This window comes from Nothobranchius furzeri, chromosome 10 (genome assembly GCF_043380555.1).
Source record: "Nothobranchius furzeri strain GRZ-AD chromosome 10, NfurGRZ-RIMD1, whole genome shotgun sequence".
Classification (NCBI taxonomy): Eukaryota; Metazoa; Chordata; class Actinopteri; order Cyprinodontiformes; family Nothobranchiidae; genus Nothobranchius; species Nothobranchius furzeri.
In genome coordinates, this window is record NC_091750.1 from 53,430,585 (window position 1) to 53,453,890 (window position 23,306).

Genomic DNA, 23,306 nt, shown 5'->3' on the forward strand with positions numbered 1-23,306 from the left:
CAAGTGATAATTAGAAATGGGCTTATGTAATGGTACAACTGTCTACAGGATGTCTACTTTTCTTAGCTTACTTTTGCACAAAAGCCCGCGTGCATTTAGTTTTGGTTTTTCTTTTTATTCTTCCTTATTTCTTTTTTCTTATGGCTCAAAATTCAAATATTACATGAAGGACCTATGCATTATGTGTTTAGGAAAGAACCAAGTGGAAAATTTTATTCCACACTTTCATACAATTTATCATTTTATCATCAGCATGCCACTAGACTATTTATCTGAAATTACAAACCAAAACCTAGTCTTACCCTAAAAAGCACAGACTAAATCATTTTTTAATATATGAAGGCATTATTTGTAAATGAAAAATGGATATTAATATAAAAGAGACAGCAGCTGACAGTCGGAGTGAGTCACGCTCATGTCTCTGTCTGGGCACTGTCCAAATAAAGGCATAAGTGTGAACAGGTTTGACACATTCTTGGACACAAAGACTTTGTTAGAACAGCACATCTGCTCCTTCCTCTTTGGGAGGATTTTAGAAGTGAACAACAAAATGTAGAGCTGATTCGTTTTTTTTTTTTTTTTGTTTTTTTTTTACTATGAGTTAAACTGCAAAACTTACAAAACTGTATCTTTATTTCAATGTTTTAGTAAAAATCACCATGGAGAAAGAAAAGTTTGTATGATTTCTTGTGGCGTTGCACTAAATGTTCCTCTAAAACTAAAATCTATGACCCTTACATGCACGATGTCACCGTGGTTCTCTTGCATCCACACCCCCACAATTACAACACATCCCAGAGTGCACTGCATGAAAACAAATGAGGACAATGGGCAGTGCGTGTGTGTTAGTGTGATTGTGCATTCACTTTAGTGTGCTTGTGCACCAGCAAATTGTGCATGCCAATCATGACGTTTCCAGCCCATCAGTTGTAGCCAGTTTCCATGGTTACATCTTTCTGAGTGAGCACAGACGTGGGAGAGAGGGGAAAGGAGCTGAGACAATTACTGTGGCTGTTAGAAGGAAAAGCCTGATCTGATGGAGGGGAAATGGTGTGAACCGTGGGCAGAGACAGATGCATGCTGTGTGGGCATGCATGTGTCACTGTCTGTTACCGTGTGAGCAGGTATCATGCACCCGGAGTTCAGATTGTCATGACGATGCACATGTCTTAATGTAGTAAATAGAATTTTCTTGCGAGACAAGTGCAGAGAAGCTGCTTTGCAGGCCCCGAGCACTACCTCCTCTTGGATTTTTCTGCTTTGAGTGAGACCCTCAAAGTGAGTCAACAGGAATTTCTAGTGCAATTTGGTTTCCATGGTGACAGCAGGGGATATGTCCTCTTCAAGCAGAGGAGGGGAAAAAAGTGCCAGCTTGAGACCTTGTTGTTTTTTTCTGCCTGAATCAGTATTTGGACTCTTGATAAGCGGGTGAACCCTCCAGACCAATAAATGACTCCCTGGGTTGTCCCTAAAAAGATCATCCAGCTGTTATGTTTTTTTTAATCAACCTGCACCTAACGTTAAGACGAATGCTTCAGCATTACAGAAAAAAGCTATCAGGTCTCATTATCATTTCTCCAGAGATGGTCTCTTCACTTCTATATGAGTAATTTTATATCCATGAAGGTAAAGGCATCAATAAGCAGCCTCATTCCCTGCCTCTAAAGTAGAAGCACTTACTGGCTCAGCAGGACATTTTCATGCTTATTTTTGTGCCTTTCAAGCGCTTGTGTAAATGTCTCTGCAACCACTTCTGAATGCAGCTGTTAGCTCAGACAACACTCCTAGTGGTAGATCGGCCCCCGTCCTCGTCTAGTACACCACCCGGTCTCCTCATCAGTTCCCTCAGCATCTGGATGGATGCATTTCTGCAGATTTCCTCACAAATGAGGCGCAAACCTTTAAAAGCAAATTAAGACGCTTGGAAAAAAAGCAGATTTTGGCATGAGTTTTATTAGAATACAGCAAGTGAATAGATGCACATCACAGTGTAATCTAATAAATATAAAGTGATCCACCAAAAATACTTTAGCGTACGTTGATGACAAATGTATAAAAGACAGATACAAGACAGAATTAAATCCAGTTTCCTAAAATGCTTTATTTAGAGTAACTACATAAAAACATTCATCCCAGTTTGATTTCTCCCCCGTTCCTCGTTGTTCCTGTGCTTTGATAGTGATTGTCCAGTCTCAACACATTCACACTGTTGACAGAGCTTTGAGGGCTCACTGTCCTGTGATTATAGGCGAGCATCATTTCGGCTCAGCGTGTGTCGCCGCCGACCGCATGTCTCCCAAAAACGCTGGCAGCCTATGAAAGTCTCCTTAGTGTTAAAATTCATGTCACACAACCTATTTGAGATGCTCTGTCGATTAAACACATCACAAGTGACGTAAGAGGTGTTTGTATGTGTGTGTGTGAACATCCTAACTATGAGCTGGGTGAACTGAATTTGTATTATAATAAATTAGTTTTTGATACAAAAACATGTACATTTGTGTTTTTATTGTTATTATTAAACAGAATTTTATAAGATTTCTTCATTGTTTAAAATTATTTTGTAAAAACAGGAATCTGGAGTTCTCCCTCTTTCAGGAGGTATGTATGATCTTTTTTTTTTAGAAATTCGTAAAAGTGAGTCTAACCCTGTTTTGGGATATTATGTAGGCAACACGTCAATTGTTTTAGCTAAGTCCGCGCTCCGTCCGGTAAAGCCTTATGCAGTTTGAATCAGCAGCTTTATCGAACTGTTTACAAAGACACAGCGGATTATGGAGCAGCTACAATGCCTTCACAGCCGAATCCACAATACCATACCGGTTTATTTCTATAGTGTCATGAGCCGAGGTGAGTACTCTCTCTTCATCAACATATCTCTGAGTGTGTTTTCAGGAGAGGGAGCGGCAGCTGCACCTGATCTGCTAATCAGCGGGTCGACTACTTAAGAGGGATGGTGAAGACAGCTCGACGCCGGATGATTGCTACTGCTTGGTAGTTTCCAGCCCTCGTTCTAGTCCAGGTTTTTTCAGATTAGTGTATTTGTTGGTCTCGTGTGATTTTGTATTTTTGGCTCACCCTCCTCAGGTTCTCGATACATCAGGATTACGCACCCAACTCCATAAGACTCTGGACCCTCTCGCTCTGCAACGTTCATCATCCATCTGTCCTGACCGACCCACTCTCCCTCGACCCCCGCGCTCCCTCTCCAGCTCTGAACACTCCCCTCTTGGATCTACCTTGGCTCACTACCTCCCCTCACTCCCCAATTCCAGTTAGACTTACTTCCCAGGACTCTCCTATCTCTGCTTTCCCCTCCAGACGCTGCATTCCCGTTCCCAGTTCACTGGACTTCCCAGTGTGCCTTTAGTTATCGTTGTTCTAAATAAAATGTTATTTTTCCCATTCCATCTGTGTTCGGGTTTGATTCTGCATGTCTTGGGTTAGGCACCTCCCCCAGAACATGACATATAGCACAAACATACATACCAGAATACAACAAGACAGGCTGCAACAACAGATAAGAACAATCAATCAGTAAAACCAAAGTAAAACCAAACCTAAGGCACAAAAGTCACTGGCCAAAAGCCAAACCATAAAAGTGAGTCTTTAAACCAGATTTAAAATGGGGGAGAGACGGAGCTTGTCTGACTGATGGAGGAAGAGAGTTCCAGAGTGAAGGGGCGGCACACACAAATGCCGGTCCCCCTGCAGATTATAGCTTATCCAAGGGTAGCAGAAGATCAGTCGACCTCAGCGCACGCACGAAAACATAAGGAGCAAGCAGCTCGAACAGGTAAGGTGGTGCCAGGCCATTAACCACTAAGGTCAGGACCGTTAATCGTAAACACAAAGACCAGGACACTAAAGGGGTACACAGGAAAAAGTGAAGCTGTTCCAGCACCGGAGTAATATGATCACTGCAGCTAGTGCTTCTCAGGAACCTGGCAGCAGCCTTCTGAACAATGCCTGTTTCCACTAGAAGACAGACAAAATAAAAAAAAGCCCACAGGCTAAACTTGCCCAAAAAGTACCTCAAAGACTGGTAAAGGGTTTATCTTGGACCTGTCTTTCAACTGGAAAGATATCCACATTCAATTCGAATGGCAAACAGAAAAATGTGTATATATATTAATAAACGGCATAACTTGATTAAAACATTTATTAAACTATGTGTTTTAGCTCAGTTGCGTTGCCTCCAGCCGTAATCCCGTAAGCATGGAGAAGGGGTTAATGTGCAATATGTGTTTTCTGCCTCTAGGTGGTGCCCTCTGAGTAAAACTCCACATTTCTGCTTTGAAGCCTCTGGTTCCCATACACCTACAAAAACGACTACCGTCTCCTATTTTCTGTGTTACACAGGCCCTATCCACACGTAGCCGGGGATCTGCCAAAACATAGATACTTTTCTACGTTTTGGCCTGTCATCCACACGAAAATGGAGTTTTTTCACATGAAAACGGATCTTTTTAAAAACTCCGGTCAAAGTGAAGATCTGCGTTTTCTCCGTTTTGGGTGTCTGCGTGTGGACAGACAAAACCGGAGTTTTAAGGTCCGCAACGTCACTTTCCGTGACAAAAAATGCTGACATCACATGTGCGACCTGTGTTTACACTAGCCGACAGCATGGATGCCCTCAGAACTGCGTTCGCTTTATCAATTGTCCAAGCGCTTTTTGCTTGTTTGTTTTTGCAAGCGGAATTACTGCTCCTTGCGGAAGACCACAGACGAAGGACGAGGTTAAGAACGACTATTGCCCGGCACCTGGCTTCTCCAAGTACTGCCGTCTACAGGTCTGGCATGTCCTTAACAACGAATTTATCCGGGTACGTGTGGACAAAGTTTTTTTTTAAACGAGGTGGTGTGGATGCAAGTTTTTGGAGGGGCGGATATTCGTTTTTCAAAAACCCCGGCTACGTGTGGACTAGGCCACAGTCTGACTCACAAATTTGTAGCATCAGAGCCGTTTGCCAGCTGTGTGCCTTCTCTAAACAAAGAAATAGCAATCAGAAGAAGTGATATTTAGTCCTCCAGGCTTCTAAATTGAAGGCTACAATGTTCAGCTGTTTTTAAACATTGTTGCTGTTTTTAAAAATCAACAAGGATTTTATTACTGTGACTCTTGGTTTTTGTGAACCCCTGACAGCACTGGGAATGTAAGAAAATCACAAAAGGAACAGGCTCATTTTCTGTATTTCATTGTTTGAAAAGAACTATTTTGCTTGACAACACGATTTTTAACAAATACAAAACAGTGCCGACCTTAATCGAGTGTATTGCTGCTGTTATTAACATTTTTTTTTTTTTTTTTGCTTTTGGACTCTTTAATCCTGGTATTTTCTAGTATCAACCTACTTATTGCTTTCAATGAATGATTATTACAATTACTGATAATTGTAACAAGTGGAAGTTCACTTTTAACACTGTCCAGATGTGAATCATCATAATTATAAACGTGTTTGCTGTAAAGCTTTAAATTTAAACACCTTCCATAGGCTGTCATGACGACACACACACACAAGTCCTTAAAAGGCTGCTAAAGTTAATTTCCTGAATCCACACATTTGGTTCATCTGACGTGCAGTGTCGTCATCTGTCCCCTCTGAAACAGTGTGATTGTCGCTGTTTTGATAATTTCTCCACTTCCCAAAAAATTAAAACATCATCTCTAAGTCATTCATTTCTCATCTGACACACAAGCCTCGCCCACTTGAATTAGAAACACTGTATAACACACCACTGATATGTCTCACGAATCATATTACATTGCTAATTGGTGGTTGTTAATAGCTTTTTGTACATAAAATCACTATTCTACCTCAGAATAAAGTTCCTGTGCTAAAATGAGTTTAGTATAGATGCAGGTGAGAAAGAGTAAACATCACTGGAATAGGAGAAAGGCGCTCTTTGCACAGTAAAAACACAACAGGGAAAAATAAAACATTGTGCCAAAGCTGAGAATGTGTCACAGGAAATGAATTCAAAGGCCTGCCGCTGCTTCATAAATGTGGCACAATGCTCCTCGACTATACATGTTTGGCATCATTATTATTATTATTTGAGCATGGAGCTTGCTTGAAAAGCGCGATGAAGCACAGAATATGTCTACAGCTGCAGACAAGATGAAAGCACGTTGGTCCTTAAATTTAAACATGATAAAACCAGCCTCACAACAAAACAGGCTCTGGATTTGAAATGAACAGATTTTCCTTTTGCTGTTTTCTTTCCTTTCATTTTAACAAAAACCATCATAAATGAAGAAATTCATGTTGGTATTCTGGGGTTGGGGGAGGTTGGTTGTAAAGATTTAAAGGTTGAATATGGAACAGTTTAATAAAATGCTATATTAAAAAATAGAGGTGTGCAGAATGAAGGTACAGAAATTCCTTTGAAAGCTATATTTTGATTAAAAAAATTAAATATTTATGGGCATGACACTGGGTTGATGTTTATAATTCCCAGTCTACAGAGGGCACCATTGTGGGTTGCCAAATACAGTAAACAGTCCGCTTGGCACAGCGTGGTTGGCCCTGTGGAGCATGACAGACTCGGCAAGTCAAGCAGCTGCTTCTGAGCCCAGATGTTATAACATTAAACACTGTTGTCAAATAAATGCATTAGTAGAAATTAATCCTTACCAATTCTCGTCACTTCACATGAACCTGGTGTCCCGACAGCTGAAACCTTGTTGTATTGTTGCATACACACACTAGATGTCGCTACGCTGTTCGTGTTCCATATTCCACCTTTAACTCCAATCCAAACCTCTTGTGTTTCGGATCTTCACCCTCAAAAACTATGAACTTTGTTACAAATTTGGGTAATTCCTAAAATGCGCAAGGTTTGAGTTGGCTTCAGTTATAACCAACTCTGTAATGGGATAATTTCACCAACTCGAGAGAACACACAAAAGAGGTTGAGCAAACAGACTTCCTAACCCACAACAGTCTAGATTTTTGTCTGTTTTGTGTTTTTCTGTGAGACCGGGCTAAATTGAATGTTGCTTATGACATTTTTTGTCTCCTCGCCAGTCCTTCTGCATCTAATAAACCATATCATCTCAAGGGCTCTTGTACAACTTAGAACTGTTTTACAGTCAAAAGTACCTGAAACACAATCAAAGCAATGATTTCACAAAGCTTGTGCCTGAAATACATCGAGTAATACCAAAACAGTCTTGCTTTTATGTGTTTTTTTTTTCTTTTCAAAATACAAAGAATACAGACATTTTCTTTTCCTTTCCAGCCTCTGAGTGTGGAGATTCACAGTGAGTTTTGTGACTGGATCAGTAAGAGCAGCGTGGGAATCCAGCCCTTTAGGAATATTGATAAATCATATAATGGGTCAAAGGCATTACCAACACTTCCATCCATTTCCTCTTTGTTTCTTTGATGGCTTTTTGCAACCATCTGATAGCTGTATCTGGGATGAAGTGCTAAATTAAAACCTAGGCAACACTAAAACTTTCACACTCACTCAGATAGGTCTTCTTTAGTTAAAAAACCAGACCACCTAAAAAAAGCAAAGGCAGGAAACGAGGAGAGACGGTTGTCTCCGTTGGGTTCTTTCTGCTTTATCTTCAGAAACTTACCAAGGCGTAGACCATACTACAGAGAGAAATAATGAAAAATAACATCACCAGAAAGATGAGATGGAGGGCCCATTGCTACGATGGTACACTCCTTACCTGTACAGGTAATAGAAGAAGGAGAGCAAATAAAAGCCCATCTTACACCAAGACTCCTTCTGGCAGTAGTTAAGGATGTCTGCGTTCATCACGCTGACAGGATCATACATCACCTCTGATCCATCGGCTGGCCGATGGAAAAACCTAAAAAAAAGCAAGACAGTTGGCTCGCTCACCCAGTCCGCCCAGGATGTGCTAGTCATGCATCTGTTATGAGACGGTACCTCCACAGATGGTAGAAGAGCAGAGGGATGTTCAGGCCAAGAGTGACCCACTCTCCAGCGCACATGAACATCAGGCAGAACAGCCCGTGGATAGAGTACTCCGGGACCACCAACTGATCAGAACACACACACAGATTGTTTAATGCATTTCATTAAAAACATAAATTAGACTTTTTTTGGTGGAAAGCAAGCTTTGTTATATAAGATGCCAGGAGTACAGTCTGGGAAACAAAAATCACACATCCATGCAACCACCTTGATGCAGAGGGTATTAGCATTACTTGTGCCATTGTGAGTGCAACACAAAGGCTTTAAACATATGTAGACTGGTTCTTGTGCACTTTTAGGAATTCCTTAAAACTTTGGTAACTTTCCTCCAGACGTGAAGCCCAGTCGAGCTCGCAGATTAAATTATTCAAACAAATGCTGTTTTTCTCCCTCTTGTGGTCATGTTTGTTTATATAATTAAGTAATTAATTAAAAAATTATAAACTATATTTGTTATCAATTTAAATGAAAAATAAATAAAAAACAAGATATGAAAATCATCATCTTTTAATGTTGTGATATCAGTGATTTAGTGACATCTGGCTGCCAAGTTTAGTTTTGCAATCAATTGTTAGCAATTTTAAAGGTTACTTTTGTTAAAAGTTGGCAAACCTTTAGCTTACAGTTGTCCTGGAAATTTTTTTCAATCATTTTTAGTCGCCACTTGCTTTTCAAATAAATTTTGTTACTGTAACCAATGGTTATAAGTGGGCAAATAAAACATAAGTCCAATTTAACATCTTCTCTGTGATAACCCTCAAAAAACGGATGCTAGTTAATGTAGCAAGCATAATCCTCCCTGCCAGGGATGGTTCTAGGGAGGTTAAGGGTGGCGCTGGCTCACTCTGACAGCAAGTTTGGTCCCCCCCGTGGCTGAGGGCGGAGCCTTAGAATTGTGCATTTTTTTGTGATAATTTAGTCTAATACAAAATCATGGGAATGCATTTATCTGAAGTTGAAAAGGGACACTGAGGCAAATATTTTTATGTTGATAAACCATTAATATATCAAAATATTTTTTGCAAATTTGTTAAATTTGGAAACTTGCCGAAAAGTTGTGTACTGTATATAAAGCAGCTGACTGAACTCCCATTAGTATTTTGTTTTTTAAGAAACTCAATGGTAGTGTTCAATGTTTTCTTACAAATGTGCCTCTCTAAAACCCAGGCCACGCTGCACGTTTTTCAGCCATCCTAGACTAATCTTTTGTTGTGAACAGAATCGTGTCTGTCCCATTTCTCTACATGGAGGGGGCGGGGCTTAAGACTTGTACTGCAGCCAGCCACCAGAGGGTGCTTTGGTTCCTTCAAGCTTTAACTACGTTACAATCTCATGTTTACTTTTTAAAGATGTCAATGTTTAGATTTAGTTGGATAAAAGCCAAATGGGGCATTTACCGAATTCAGCCTCCAATAGTCTTCAAGCATATCACAAAATCTACACCTGATCTGCAATCGACCAGTGAAAATACACCATGCGAGTGACGTGAAAAACTAGTGACAAGAGGACAAAGCGAGAGTAGCATTAGCAACAATGGAGGTTACGTGTGAGAACATATGGACCACACAGATGTTGAGTTTGGTTTGGAGTCCAATGAAAGGTGTTAACGGTAGCGCTGTTTTCTCATTTCCTCGTTGTTGTCATGGATGTCGGCTCTTAGTTACGTATGTTTTTCGACAAGTACGCTCATGACATTAGCGTGTCCTGCTAGAGTGAAACATTGTGCAGTTTGACTCACTGAAATCTTGGACAGTACAGTGCTATATGAAGCAGTCCTTTGCAGGCAGCTGAAGAACGCACAGTTTGGCTATACAGATCAGCCTGGCCCCCCTCTAATATTGTCTAGAACTGCCCCTGCTCCCTGCTTGGAAAAGACAGCTGGTCCATTGCTGGGTGTGTCATGTTTCCATCCTGCAGACTAATCGCAATTTATACTTCTTAAATTAATTAATAAATGTCAAGAATTGTTGAGCATGTTTATGGAGAAAAATATTGAAACATGATATATCATGCAGATCAATAACACTCAAACATCACAGTCTTTTGTTTGAATTATTTTCTAAATCATTTCATTATTTTAGGATCTTTGGCCTTTTTAGGTATGTATTGCTTTGGATCCTCTTCCAGAAAAAGTAAGTTCAACAACAGCATTGGTTGCAATGTGAGCTTTCAGGGATATCTTAGGTTCATTTATCTAAAATAAATAATAATAAATAGGTTCCAGTGGCGCAGTGGTTAGAGCTGTTGCCTAAGGTCCTGGGTTTGCTTCCCGGCCTGGGATCTTTCTGCATGGAGTTTGCATGTTCTCCCTGTGCATGCGTGGGTTCTCTCCGGGTACTCCGGCTTCCTCCCACAGTCCAAAAACATGACTGTTAGGTTGATTGGTCTGTCTAAATTGTCCTTAGGTGTGAGTGTGTGTGTGTGTGTGTGTGTGTGTGTGTGTGTGTGTGTGTGTGTGTGTGTGTGTGTGTGTGTGTGTGTGTGTGTGTGTGCATGACTGTTTGTCTTGTATGTCTCTGTGTTGCCCTGCAATGGTCTGGCTCTCTGTCCAGGGTGTACCCTGCCTGATTGCCCATTGACCGCTGGAGATAGGCACCAGCCCCCCCTGCGACCCTACATGGACAAGCGGGTTCAGAAAATGGATGAATGGGTGGATGGAGGTTCCAAATCTTGGTGGCATCTCTATCACTGCATGTCTGCAGTGCTGAAATGATGGGCTGAGGTGAATAATGTCCATGTGAATCAGTGTGCGTCACAGACCTCACAATAGCTAAATTGACAAACGGTCATGGTTGTCTGAAGCCCCCCTGCTTTAGTCATCTGCCACCAGAAGGTGAAGAACAAATATTACTCACTCTGCGAAGCAGGTTGCAGATCCGCTCAATGTTGAGAATCCTCTCCCTCTGTGGAGCGGATATAAAGAAAGTCTGGTCAATAATCCGTGTTTTATTTGCCGTGTCTAACAATAAACGCTACATCGAGGGAATAAACAGTGCATGCTCTGTGTTTAAGGGAACCCTGCTTTGAAGGAATGAACGACTTTCATAAAATGTGAGAACTAAAATAAATAAGTAGTTTTATACAATAAAAAACTAATTTCTTTAAATAGAATATAAATGTATTTAATCATCTATTAGCATAACGCCACAGCCCAGCAGCTCCATTTTAAAGACTGACACATTTGATGCAGATGTTCTATCTGCTAAAGCTAACTAGGAGCCTACTGAGCGATGACAGCAGGGCTAATTATGAACTCAGAAATGAAAGCCATCCATATTCAGCTACGCATTGGTCAACCTGCAGGCAGAAGCTTGTTATGCTGCTGTTGTAAGCCTGCATGGGAAAGAAATGTGTTTTGTTTGAGTTCATTAACTTAGACTGATCTGTTTCTGTCAGCAGGCTAATAGAGCAGGAAAACTAAAGCACCATCGGCTCATTATTGAACAGATATATCTATCAGACAGGAAGTGGGATTGGGGGATGTAACATACAGATGTGTCACCCTGTCAAATATGAAGTCCTTTCCTCTTGAAGTTGATTTCTAGCCATTGGGGCATGCTCTGCTTTTAAAACAATTTCAGTTTTAAGTGCAAAACCTCAGGATATGTACTTCATTAAGTAATGAGTCACTTGGAAAAATAGTCTTGTGCTTTATAAAAAATAAGCTTCGACAAACTAGAACTACTTATTTCTCAGCATTAATTGAGGAGAATAAGAATAATCCTAAATTTCTTTTCAGTGCAGTTGCCAAACTTACACAGAATCATAGCTCTGAGCCACCTATTCCCTTAGCCCTCAGCAGTAATGACTTTATGGGATTTTTCACAAGTAAAATTAATTCTATTAGAAACAAAATCTTTAGCATCCTTCCTAATGCAATTTCTTCTTCCTCAGTAAGTGAGGCAGCATCAGAGGTGACTGTAGAACCTCATCTGTGTTTGAACCGTTTTGATCCAGTTGAGCTTTCAGAGTTATCAAAAATATTGGCTTCATCTAAACCTTCAACTTGCATTTTAGATCCAATCCCAACCAAATTATTTAAAGAAGCATTTCCTTGGTTACTGCCCCCATTCTAGATATAATCAATCTATCCTTAGTAAATGGATATGTACCACAGGATTTTAAGGTTGCTGTAATCAAACCTTAACTTAAGAAGCCTTCTCTGGATCCAGATGACCCAATGAATTATAGACCAATACTAACCTTCCATTTTTATCCAAAGTCCTGGAGAAAATAGTGGCCATCCAAGTGTGTGAGCATTTAAACACTAATGCTCTGTTTGAGGATTTTCAGTCTGGTTTTAGAGAGTATCACAGCACTGAAACTGCGTTAGTGAGAGTTACAAATGATATTATCATGGCCTCAGATAAGAATCTTGTGTCTGTTCTAGTCTTGTTAGATCTCAGTGCTGCTTTTGACACAGTTGATCACAATGTTCTTGTAGAAAGGCTTGAACATGTTGTAGGGATCAAAGGAACAGTGCTAAGCTGGTTTAAATCCTACCTGTCTGACAGATTTCATTTTGTAAATATACATGACAAATTTTCTTCAGGGTTACTTGTGGAGTACCACAGGGTTCAGTACTTGGACCAATTCTTTTTACTATATATATGTTCCCAATTGGTAAAATCATTAGACATCATGGGATAAACTTTCACTGTTATGCTGATGATACTCAGTTATATTTATCCATTAACCCTGATGAACCTAATCGGTTGGGTAGATTACAGGCTTGTCTTGAGGACATAAAAAATTGGATGACTCTAAACTTCTTGCTTTTAAATCAAGACAAGATGGAAGTTCTCATCTTTGGACCAGAAATCCAGAAAAGGAAATTGCTTAGTCAATCACCTGACCTGAATGGCATTAAATTAGTCTCCGAGAACAAAGTAAGGAACCTTGGTGTTATTTTTGACCAGGACATGTCATTCAAATTCCAGGTTAAACAGGTTTGCAGGATTTCCTTTTTCCACCTTCGGAATATTGCTAAGATTAGAAGCATCCTTTCTAGGAGTGATGCTGAAAAACTAGTTCATGCATTTATTACATCAAGACTGGATTACTGTAATTCATTACTCTCAGGAAGTCCACAGAATGTAGTTAAAAGTCTTCAGCTTGTCCAAAATAATGCAGCTAGAGTTCTGATGAGAATTAAAAAGAGAGATCACATCTCTCCTGTCTTAGCTTCCCTACATTGGCTACCTGTTAAATTCAGAATAGATTTTAATATCCTTCTTCTCACATATAAAGCTCTTAATAATCAAGCTCCATCATACATCAGTGATCTGATTGGTCCATACGTTCCTAACCGAGCACTTCGCTCCCAGACTGCAGGTTTACTGGTGGTTCCCAGAATATCTAAAATTAGGATGGGAGGCAGATCTTTAGTTATCAGGCTCCTCTCCTGTGGAACCAGCTCCCAGCTTTAGTCCGTGAGGCAGACACCTTGTCTACTTTTAAGAATAGGCTCAAAACATTTTTATTTGATAGGACTTATGGTTAAAATATGATGTTAGCTTAGATCTGGACAAGTGGGGGAGTAGAGGGAGGTGGAGTGTACAGTTGGAAAAGACCGCTGTCCCTTGCCCTGCCTCCAACATGCCTCCATCTAAAAAGGCTAGGTTGTCCAGAGTTATCTCTGTAGTTATGCTGCTATAGGCTTAGACTGCTGGAGGATACACTGACCACTTTTCACACTGTACTACTTTCTTCTACAATCTGCTCTTTAACTGTATTATTTTCTGCAATTTCAGCTGTTAACTTTATTTTTTCTCTAAGTGTTTTTCTCCCCAGAAGAAGCTACAATGATGTTCTGCTGAGCTGTGGTGGCCTCATGGAGGGGGCCATCATCTAGCACACTGCTGCTAACCACTTAAACTTTCTCCCTCTCCTGGTAATAACTTTTTGATTCCTTGACGTTGGATGTGCTACTGCTAGTTTACCCGTTTAACAATAGATTCACTGGGATAAATACAATAAAGTTTATCTCTCGCCAAATAGAATATTTACTAAGCAATCATGGTGTAAACATGGACACATTGCTTTGTGTGTGTGTGTGTGTGTGTGTGTGTGTGTGTGTGTGTGTGTGTGTGTGTGTGTGTGTGTGTGTGTGTGTGTGTGTCTGCTCTGTCTTCTCGATCCCCAGTGAGTCGTGGTGGATGGCTGCTTATACTGGAGGTTTCTTCCTGTTAAAAGGGAGTTTTCCTCTCCACTGTCGCTATATGCTTGCTTAGTATGAGGATTGCTGTAAAGTCACTGACTAGTGTCAGTGACTTGATGCAATTTGCTGGGTTCCTTATATAGGAAACATTTTTTCTGATTGGCTTAATGAACTGACCTGGATTGGAATGTTTATTATGTGAAGTGCCTTGAGATGACTCTTGTCGTGATTTGGCGCTATATAAATAAAATTGAATTGAATTGAATTGAATCGTTAGATATAAAATTGCAGCAGATATTCAAGTACACTGTTTCACTGTTAGTGAAGATATTGATGCATCATAAGAGCGTGGATACATGCTGAAATCTGAACATTTGGGAATTTTGGTTCCTTTAGTTGTTTCTGTAATGCTCATATTCACAGATGAGAGCAATTAAACATAGATTACTGACTTACTGTACATATAATATTAACTATACTATCAAAAGCATGGCCCCTAGTTTCCAGAAGAAAGTCCCAAATATATAAATATTATTACTTGCACACAGTCAGGATGTTGTTTAGGCATCAAATAACACATTATCTGCCAATTGTGCAAAAGTAAAATTATTAGCAGCAAGAGAAGAACTACTTACATTATATGTGTATTTTTACCTTTTCATTGGAAACTGTCCCATTTCTCTACATGGAGGGGGCGGGGCTTAAGACTTGTACTGCAGCCAGCCACCAAAGGGCGCTTTGGTTCCTTCAAGCTTTAACTATGTTACAATCTCATGTTTACTTTTTAAAGATGTCAATGTTTAGATTTAGTTGGATAAAAGCCAAATGGGGCATTTAGCAAAATATATGTTTGCTAAAGAACATTCATTTGAGATTTAGAAAATTTTCTCATAACTGAACAAAGATAGATTATAGATACTGTTTGTAAAATCATTCAGTCAAAGTTAGAAATATCCTCTCAAAAAACAAAAAGATATCCCTTTAACCAGCACACGTATGAAGTTGTCTATGTTAATGTTGCAGAATAACTATAATGGATTTCACCATTATACCCCCGCCGACTAGTAATTATCCTGCACACCTGGATAAGTCATTAATAGTTTTTTTTATTATACTTTTCTATGTAGCTGGAGAGTGTTGATGTATTTTTTCCCAGCATGTGTAAAATTAGTCTGTATTTATTAGATGTCATACACTTCATACTTTTACAAAGTATTTTTTCGGTTTGTCTGGTAATTGAGAGAGACCCCCCCCCCCCCCCCCCCCCGAAAAGAAAATCCTGTACCACAAAGCTTTGATTTGAAAAAGCCCAGAGCTTGACCCGCCACCGCTGTACATGATCTGGTTGGTTATTGGGCCTGTAAATTGCTGCGCAGCTTGGGTTTTATGGTCTGCAGCTTCCCTGAGGTGTCTTTATCTGTGTTAGGTCATCCATTTTAATGTGAGCAGTTCCAATAAAGAAGCGCAACTCAGGACGTTCATCAAAGGCTGTAGACATTTCACAACATCTAACACAAATGAAACAGCAAATTCAATTCAATTCAAGTTTATTTATATAGCGCCAAATCACGACAAGAGTCGTCTCAAGGCACTTCACATAATAAGAATTTGCCAGACTTCCGTAGAAGGAATGGAAATCGAATACATGGATTCTTGATCAAACACTAACGTCTTTGATGTACCCAACGGTCAATCCTGTAATTTTTCTGCAGCTTTAAATGGTATTTTAATGATCAACTCAAAATTGGTGTTACTTTTAATGAAACTGCTGTTTTCAGTAAAGGAATAATTTCTGACTCAGCCATTAAAGTTTCCCACTCAGAGGCCGATTATTGGTTTGAAAAAACGGATCCAAGTGTAATGTAATGACATTTCTCAGTGTTCTCCCTGTAATGTTTACCGCTTTGCTCTGTTTTTCCATAGCAGCCTCTGAGTGAACACGCGTTTCTCTCAGTGAACATTCAAACTGTTTATTTTTACCGCCTGTTTTCCATGTAGCTCCTGTTCTGTTTGTCCAGTTTATTGAATTTAGGAGAAACCTGGATCACCTCGTCCTGGCAGATTGTGTTTACGTCTCTGAGACGCTCAAATTCAATGCTTTAGCACAAATCCCACCAGCGAGGGGCTTGTAATGTTCAAACCCCATTGATGCTAGATTTTACAGGTTGCGCCATTATTGTGTTTGCTTCCTGCAGCTGGCGTGCCTCCACACACCCACGGTCTGTTTTCACAGCTTCCTCTCCCACTCCTCATCACTCCTTCAGCTCAGATGAAGGTTCACATGACTGCTAGAACATTAACTGTCTTGTGAAAGAGATATTTCACAGCTGCTAGCTAGCTTGCTAAATGACTCATGATGAGGCTATTTGATGAAATATTAATAAAGAAAGTATGCTGCGCATAGTAGGGCTGGTTGATTGAATGACCAAATCATAATTAAACTTAATGTTCTATAAAATTTCTTCATATGAAGAAAACAGAACTGTTTCTCAATGTGCATACCGTAAACCCTCTAACACAGGCCGGTATTCAATTTAAGGCCGGGTCTCCAATTTTGGCCGGGCCTCCAATTTTGGCCGGGGTCAGAGTCAGCGGAGGTAAATAAAGGCCGGCCTCTTATTGTGGCCGGGTGGAATGTGGTAACAAGCAAGTGCGAGCGTTCCAGCGGCAGGGTTATAGTCACCAAATCAACCAGCAGGAGGCAGTAGGGATTCACGCAGACCCTTACTAGTCTTTTCCTTCAACATTTTGTAACGCTACAGACACGATCCTCTATCACGCTCCTACCACACAGAGTCACGGTGTCAGTTAACCATGCTAATTCAACCCGCTCCACAGAACACACATCACCTTCCGTGTGGCTTACATAACACTCACACAACACACAAATCAGCACATAGGAACTAGCAGAACGATAGGAAACACATATAACATAATACCCAGAATGCACCTGGCTTACAACCCCAGCCAGGTCATTACACTATCAAGTTCAAAGAGAACGTGCTGATTATGCTTCAGAACACTCTGGGGAGCAGCAGTAGGGGGTGTATGAACTACAGTAATCCCTCGTTTATCGTGGTAGATGCGTTCCAGACCTGGCCGCGATAGGTGAAAATCCGCGAAGTAGGGACTCCCAGCATGCCCCTCGCGGGGATTCCCTCCACGTCGCACCTACGTCACAAACCGCAGCTATAAATGGAAGTCGCCTTTCCAGCTCACCACTCAGTCATCGTTTCTTCAGATTCATGATCAGAGTTTCCAACCTACCGATCAATCCAACGAACTATCAGCTCATAGTAAGTTATCTTACTTACTTCTGAAAAGCCCGGCATTTCCGTGTCACTTCGTTGACGCTCGAACACTTGGGGGTTTCCTAGATCAGCCGGCGTTTCACCGACGCTATCACTTCCGCGTCTGTGAAACCACGCTCCCTATTGAATTATCGTATGATCACATTCTCTTTTTGGGGGTAAAACTCAAGTGCCAGACCGTAGGTACTGACACGCGATCGTTCATGTCGGTTCATTTCCTTTAATGTTTTCTGTCTTTTATTTGCGCCTGATGTGTATCGTTGCTGTGGAGCGGGCGCATCAACTTGTCCTCTGACGCACAGATCACTGATGCGGCCGGCGAGCAGGGAGCGCTCAGCTGTTTTCGCGGTCGGTAGATCTGCCTCCTGAGCACGGCCACAGTAACAATCAGGTGTCGCCACCTCAAAAACTAATTTAACACGCGATCGTTCATGTCAGTTCATTTCCTTTAATGTTTTCTGTCTTTTATTTGCGCCTGATGCGTTTCGCTGCATGCTGTGGAGCGGGGCGCTGCGGGCATCACCTTGTCCTCCGATGCACTGATCACTGATACGGCCGCCAAACAGCAAGCGCTCCGCTGTTTTTGCGGTCGGTAGATCTTTTAGAACTGCAGTTCAAAGGTAACTCATGAGGTGAATATATATGAACCCAGGCAGCAGTTTCTCTTTAGGATTGAGAGGAGATGCAGGAAGATAATAAACAGACAGGACAGAAAAATTGTCAAATAAAAACAAGTTAGTTTTTGTACCTGCTGGTTGCAACAAACAGACACCATTGAAGGTAATCAGAAGTGAGGAACAGAAAATGAAATAATTATTTTAATGTTTAGAGCAGCAGGAACTCCGAGAGGCTGCAGGCGCATCAGTGAGTTTGCGGCTGCTGCGCAGGGGGAGGGGGGAGAGGGCTGAAGCAGAAACTACCGTTGTTAAAAGAAATGTGTTTAACTTTGAAAATGTAGGCGCAATTTTAATTGTCAAAAACTCCAGCGAACCATTAGTTCATTTTGCTCAAATAGAAATAGAGGCCTGTCTCTAATACTGGCCCTCCTTCCAATAAAGGCCTGGAGCTTGATGAGCTTGAGTCAAATACAGGCCCGGTCCTGTATTAGAGGATTTACTGTACTTGTCTAACTTTGTGTACTTAAGTACTTGTGAACCATCATCAAAGTTGGCCCAGGTACTGTTCAAATTCAATATACGTATGTGGAAAGTACGTTCAAAGTTCCCAGATGTGTCCTTGTTCTAGTCATTGTATAGAGGATGCATCAGTGCATCTTTCCGCGGACTTGGGCCAGCAAGGGCTCTCATAATGCATTGTACCGCAAACCGTTGTACTCCAAATGGAACATGGCAAAGGAAAAAGCTCATAATGTCAAAAATACAAATAACTAAATCTAAATAAAATATATATAGTTGTCTGTTGTATTGGGTGTTTGTGTGTAACCTGTATATTTTGCTGTGTGTTTGGGTATTTTTTTTTCTGGCTCTTCACGATACCTCAAAATGCTATATTGTTATATTGTTAATTTAGGGACAAACTAGACTTTTATTTTTATTTCAAGCCACTTTTTAAACTGTCGCAAAAAGTAGCACTGTTCCAAATGCTGTCCTCATCCTCCTGTAATTGGTAGAACGGATATTTTGCTGTACTTGCCAAAAAACGTACTTGACAAGTATGCTAGAAATGTACTAGCATTCTTGGGTATTGAGAAACGACCATGGAAAGTGCTAATCTAAAAGCAGAGAAGAGCTGCTACGGAAACCCAGATGTCCAAGCACAGAGGCAGTTTACGTAAAAATGTGTTTTTCAGTGTTGTCAAATTCTTCACCAAAACATAAGTGGAGTTATAATTATGAATAAAGGAGGCCTACGTTTCTTATATGTGTCATTAATTTCCTGTTTGTTTTGCCCTCATTCTGCCATCTTTGTTTACACAAATGTCCAGCTGCTCACCTGCTGCTAACAAACCAACTGTGACAAGATGATTTAAATAAATGTTTTATTTTATTTTTTGTTAGCTTAAATTTAAACTGAAATATTTATTCTGTAGATGTTTTTTTTTTTGTTTCAGAGGCCAGGTTGAGATTTCAAAGTAAACCTTGAGATCTTGTTTTTTTCTCACACACATGGAGACCTTTAAAACTGACATTAGCAGTTTCTCGTGTGAATGGATCACTTATACTGATTAAGTTAACATATCTGTTGATTCCTTCCATCTCCGTGCAAATGAGCACTCAAGAAAACACTGTCTGGATACAACTGAGCATGTCACCTGGGTACTCAGGTTAAAGGAAGCAATAGCAAAGGTAAACTCGTATATCATGCTGGAAAAAATATAAATATTACAAATGTAGCTGAAGTCAATATTTGAATGACCTCATTTGAAAATCAGTGAAAGCCTCCATTTGGTCTGAGCCTAGTTTTGTTTGTAGAAAACAAAATGCTCATCCTGAAAGTCAAGCGAAGGGAGTCCTCTGTGTGCTCGTGAAAGGTTTGATCCTTCTTGAAAGCAGAAGCAGCAGGGTTCTTACCGCTCTGGTGGGATTGCTCTGATCAATGGGGTTTTTGAAGTCTGTGCGGAGTTCATCAAAAGCGATGATCTGAAAAAAAAGGCAGACTTGGGTGAGACAAAAAAATATGTTATTTTTCCTTCACAGCTCACTCTCTCTCTCCACTGTGACAGTAATAAGAGTGGTTTTGTCTCAGCATGTGGGTCAATACTATCGATGGCAGCACTTTGTGCATCCTGCACAGCTGCAGCTTTGGTGTTCATGTTGTGGGAACACACGTGGTGATGTGGTGGTGAATGTGCACATGCAATTAGTGAGAGCATCCATGTGGCACTCTTGGGAATCTCCAGCTCCTTTAATGATGAGAAACAACATTGAGCTCATAAACGGATTCTCACCTTTTGGGATACCAAACCTTTAGGCTTGGTGCCATTTTTGAAATACGCATTATAAAATTCATATAAATGTTATTATCATTATCTCATGGAGGAGAAAACACCGGTGCGCCATTTCAAGGAACTAGAAGTGAGCCACATTCCAGCTGAGCTTCAGGCGGCAGCTTTTGGAGTCTTATTTCCTGATATTTGGAAATCTCACTCCAGATTGGATCACAGAAACACAACTCTGCCACTGACTTGCAACGTGGATGTTTATCTCCACAACAAACACAAGCCTGAAGGAGTTCCGCTGTGTGGTGGTGTTGCTAATCCTAACAGTTAACTTCTACTAGATGAGACATTCTCTGCTGTTTCTTGGACGCTAAACCAACAACATCCAGGTTCTGCAACTGGTTGTGAGTCAAGTTGGGTGAGTCCATTAATGCTCAGTGACAGTGTGATGTAGATCTGTCAAGCTTTTCTGAACTGAGTCTGAATCAGAATCTAATGCAGGAATTAGGTGTAGGACACAATTTTCTGATCAATTTAAAAAATAATAAGTAAAAATGACATCTCACCTGCTCTTTAAAGGGTAAAAAGTCCCATTTTCAAAATGTCATCAAGTAGACTATTTAAACTGTCAATCATAGCTGCAGGGCTGCGTGGCGGTACTGTTGGTTAAATTGCTGCGTCATCATCAGCAAGTTGCAGAAAATGAATGATTGACTCAGAATCTGATGATTTAAGTAAGTAGAAACAACATCCTTTTTTCAGATCCTGGAATAAAAGCACTCTGACAGTTCACTGCAGTGCACTGCCTCCCATACTAAAAGCTTCATGAAAATACCACAGATCCTCAGTATAGTGGCAACCTGGTGCGCTAATAATCAGTTCAACTTTTTTAATAGCTAGCCGTCACACTGATGGCTCGTTGAAAATCAATAAGTGGCGTTATTTTTGGGAACATCAGTGATGACTGACTGCATGAAAAGGGCCCCCCTTCATGTCTTTAACAGAAGCAGTCCCGGTAATTTCCCTGTTTGAGTCCATATGGCTCCCCCCATCTTCTTTCACACTAAGCTCTCTTGTAAACAGATGCAGTTTCCATGGCAACATGGTGAGTCCCTCAGTGGGCGCCATAGTCACCCTCAGCTTGAAACACCACTATGATTGGTTGCGAGCTGCATATAGAGCGAGTGCAGCATCCTTGGGGTGAGATGGACCTGGGGGGGGGGGGGGGGACGACGACGAATTCCCAGCTTGATGAGGGTTTTAATCACATGGTCGGGTGGCGAGCCAGACGCACGCTTCTCGCTGTCTCTTTCACACACAGACATGCTGAGTGACTCACATTTAGTCTCACCCACTTGGTCGATTAGTCTGTTAGTCATTTCAAGTCTTAATGATGCGTTTCATATTTCAGGTTTTCACTGCCTGTGAGCAGAGAGCAGTAAAGCTTTTGGTGTTTGCAGAGTGCAACTTGCAAACAAAGTGCTCAGGCCTCCTGTGATGTTTGTGCAAATTCCACCCAAAATGGGTGATTTATGATCAGTGTGCTCTGCTACCTTCCCCTATCTAAGGGCATTGTTTGAGGAACTGTCTCGTCTCTGGAATCAGTGGCTTCTCGTAAATGTGAGGGGCAGACCCAGCTGGAAGTGTAAAGAGGTCAGATATTTACACCAGTGACCAAGCAACCAGGTGGGAATAAATAAAAATAAATTAGGATGCGACTAATATCCTACTGGTTTTACAACAACGTCAGCTGTGATTGATGGACTGGTAGAATGGGTTTACTAAAGGGCCTGAGCAACATCTGTCCAAAACAAAGAGTGTGTGTCTTCCTGTCTGTGTGGGATGGCATGAGAGTTCACAGACCCTGGTTTCTGTGTGCACGGCATCACTCACCTGCCATATCACAAAGAAGATGAGGCCAGCACACAGCACCAAGGTGAGCATGTAGCAAAAGGCCGCGAAGGTGAACGCCATGGCTGCGTCGGCCAGCCTGACGACCAACTGAGAGGAAGTTTCCCCTCGACTCCCCGCCTCGAAACTGTGTCTTCTTCCTCTTTGTCCTCTGAAGTGGAGCTGGATGTCTGCTTCCACTTCAGATGTGATCTGAGTCTGTGGCGTCCAGGCAGGTAGGACTCTCACTTACAGAAACAATCAATAACAGGTTGTGGCTGTGCTGCTCCCACCGCCTGTCTCCCTTTGTGCAGCTGCCAGCAAGACGGCTGCTGTCGGTCTCACTGGGGTTTAGGAAGCATTTAGAAATCTGTTTGCTGCCACCGTCGCCTGCTGTTGGCCTGATGCTCCTCTTTCCTGCCTCTCACAGGCAAAAATTGTCCACGGCTCCCTCCTCCCCCCTGTGCTTTATTTTCAGACAGAACCTGTACATTGGTCTGTCAAGGTAAATGGAGACGCTGACAACAGGAGCTCAGATTTCCCGCTGACAATAAGATTGTTAAAAACAGGATCTACGACGGTTATGGCTTTGAGTACTCGAGTAGTTTTATGGCTTACAGTTCATCTGTTGCTCTGAGGCGAAAACACTGTTGACTAAATGTTCCATTTAACACATTTAGAAACACGGACAGTTGGTGAATTAGCTTTATTCACAGTGTTGTCAAAGGTATTGCTTTGCTCACAGGACACTTGCGTTCTGACAAAGCAAATTAGTTTTTAAAGACGAGAGAACAACACTGCCGAGAAATTCATTAGACCGTTTTTTTCTTCTTCTTTAGCTGACCTTAATATCGAGCAGAGAGTACCTGTGTCTGGTCGGAGACGTGTCTGAACAGTCCACTCTGTCCTGGTCTCTGTCAGTTTGGGTCGACACCATGTCAGGGTTGTCTGCTCTGAACCTGTTTCTCAGACGCATTCCTTAGATTTCTCCAAAATCAACAACAAAAAAACCTTTGGATTTCTCTGACATGCAGATTAAAAGATTCAATTCTGGCGGCAAAAAGAGAAGATGAGGGATGGTTGTTTA

At 41.2% G+C, this 23,306-nt stretch overlaps 1 protein-coding gene across 1 annotated transcript; it reads right to left on the bottom strand.

Moving 5' to 3' along the window:
- Positions 1-7,347: 7,347 nt before the first annotated feature.
- On the bottom strand, positions 7,348-22,455 carry cnih2 (cornichon family AMPA receptor auxiliary protein 2). Its single transcript, XM_015961211.3, has 6 exons — positions 22,223-22,455; positions 19,962-20,030; positions 10,815-10,862; positions 7,912-8,024; positions 7,688-7,831; positions 7,348-7,607 (listed from the first exon to the last, which is right to left on the bottom strand). The coding sequence occupies exons 1-6, from the start codon at positions 22,301-22,303 to the stop codon at positions 7,580-7,582; spliced, it is 483 nt and encodes a 160-aa protein (XP_015816697.1). The 5' UTR covers positions 22,304-22,455; the 3' UTR covers positions 7,348-7,579.
- Between the last annotated feature and the right edge of the window lie 851 nt (positions 22,456-23,306).

Bases quoted from the DNA above. Each gene is read 5' to 3' on its own strand.
- cnih2 (XM_015961211.3), bottom strand. From the start codon at position 22,303: ATGGCGTTCACCTTCGCGGCCTTTTGCTACATGCTCACCTTGGTGCTG. The intron at 7,832-7,911 runs GTACCGTCTCAT...GCTTTTTTTTAG, and splicing joins CTCTTCTACCATCTGTGGAG to GTTTTTCCATCGGCCAGCCG. The intron at 7,608-7,687 runs GTAAGGAGTGTA...TTCTCTCTGTAG, and splicing joins TTCTTCTATTACCTGTACAG to TATGGTCTACGCCTTGGTAA.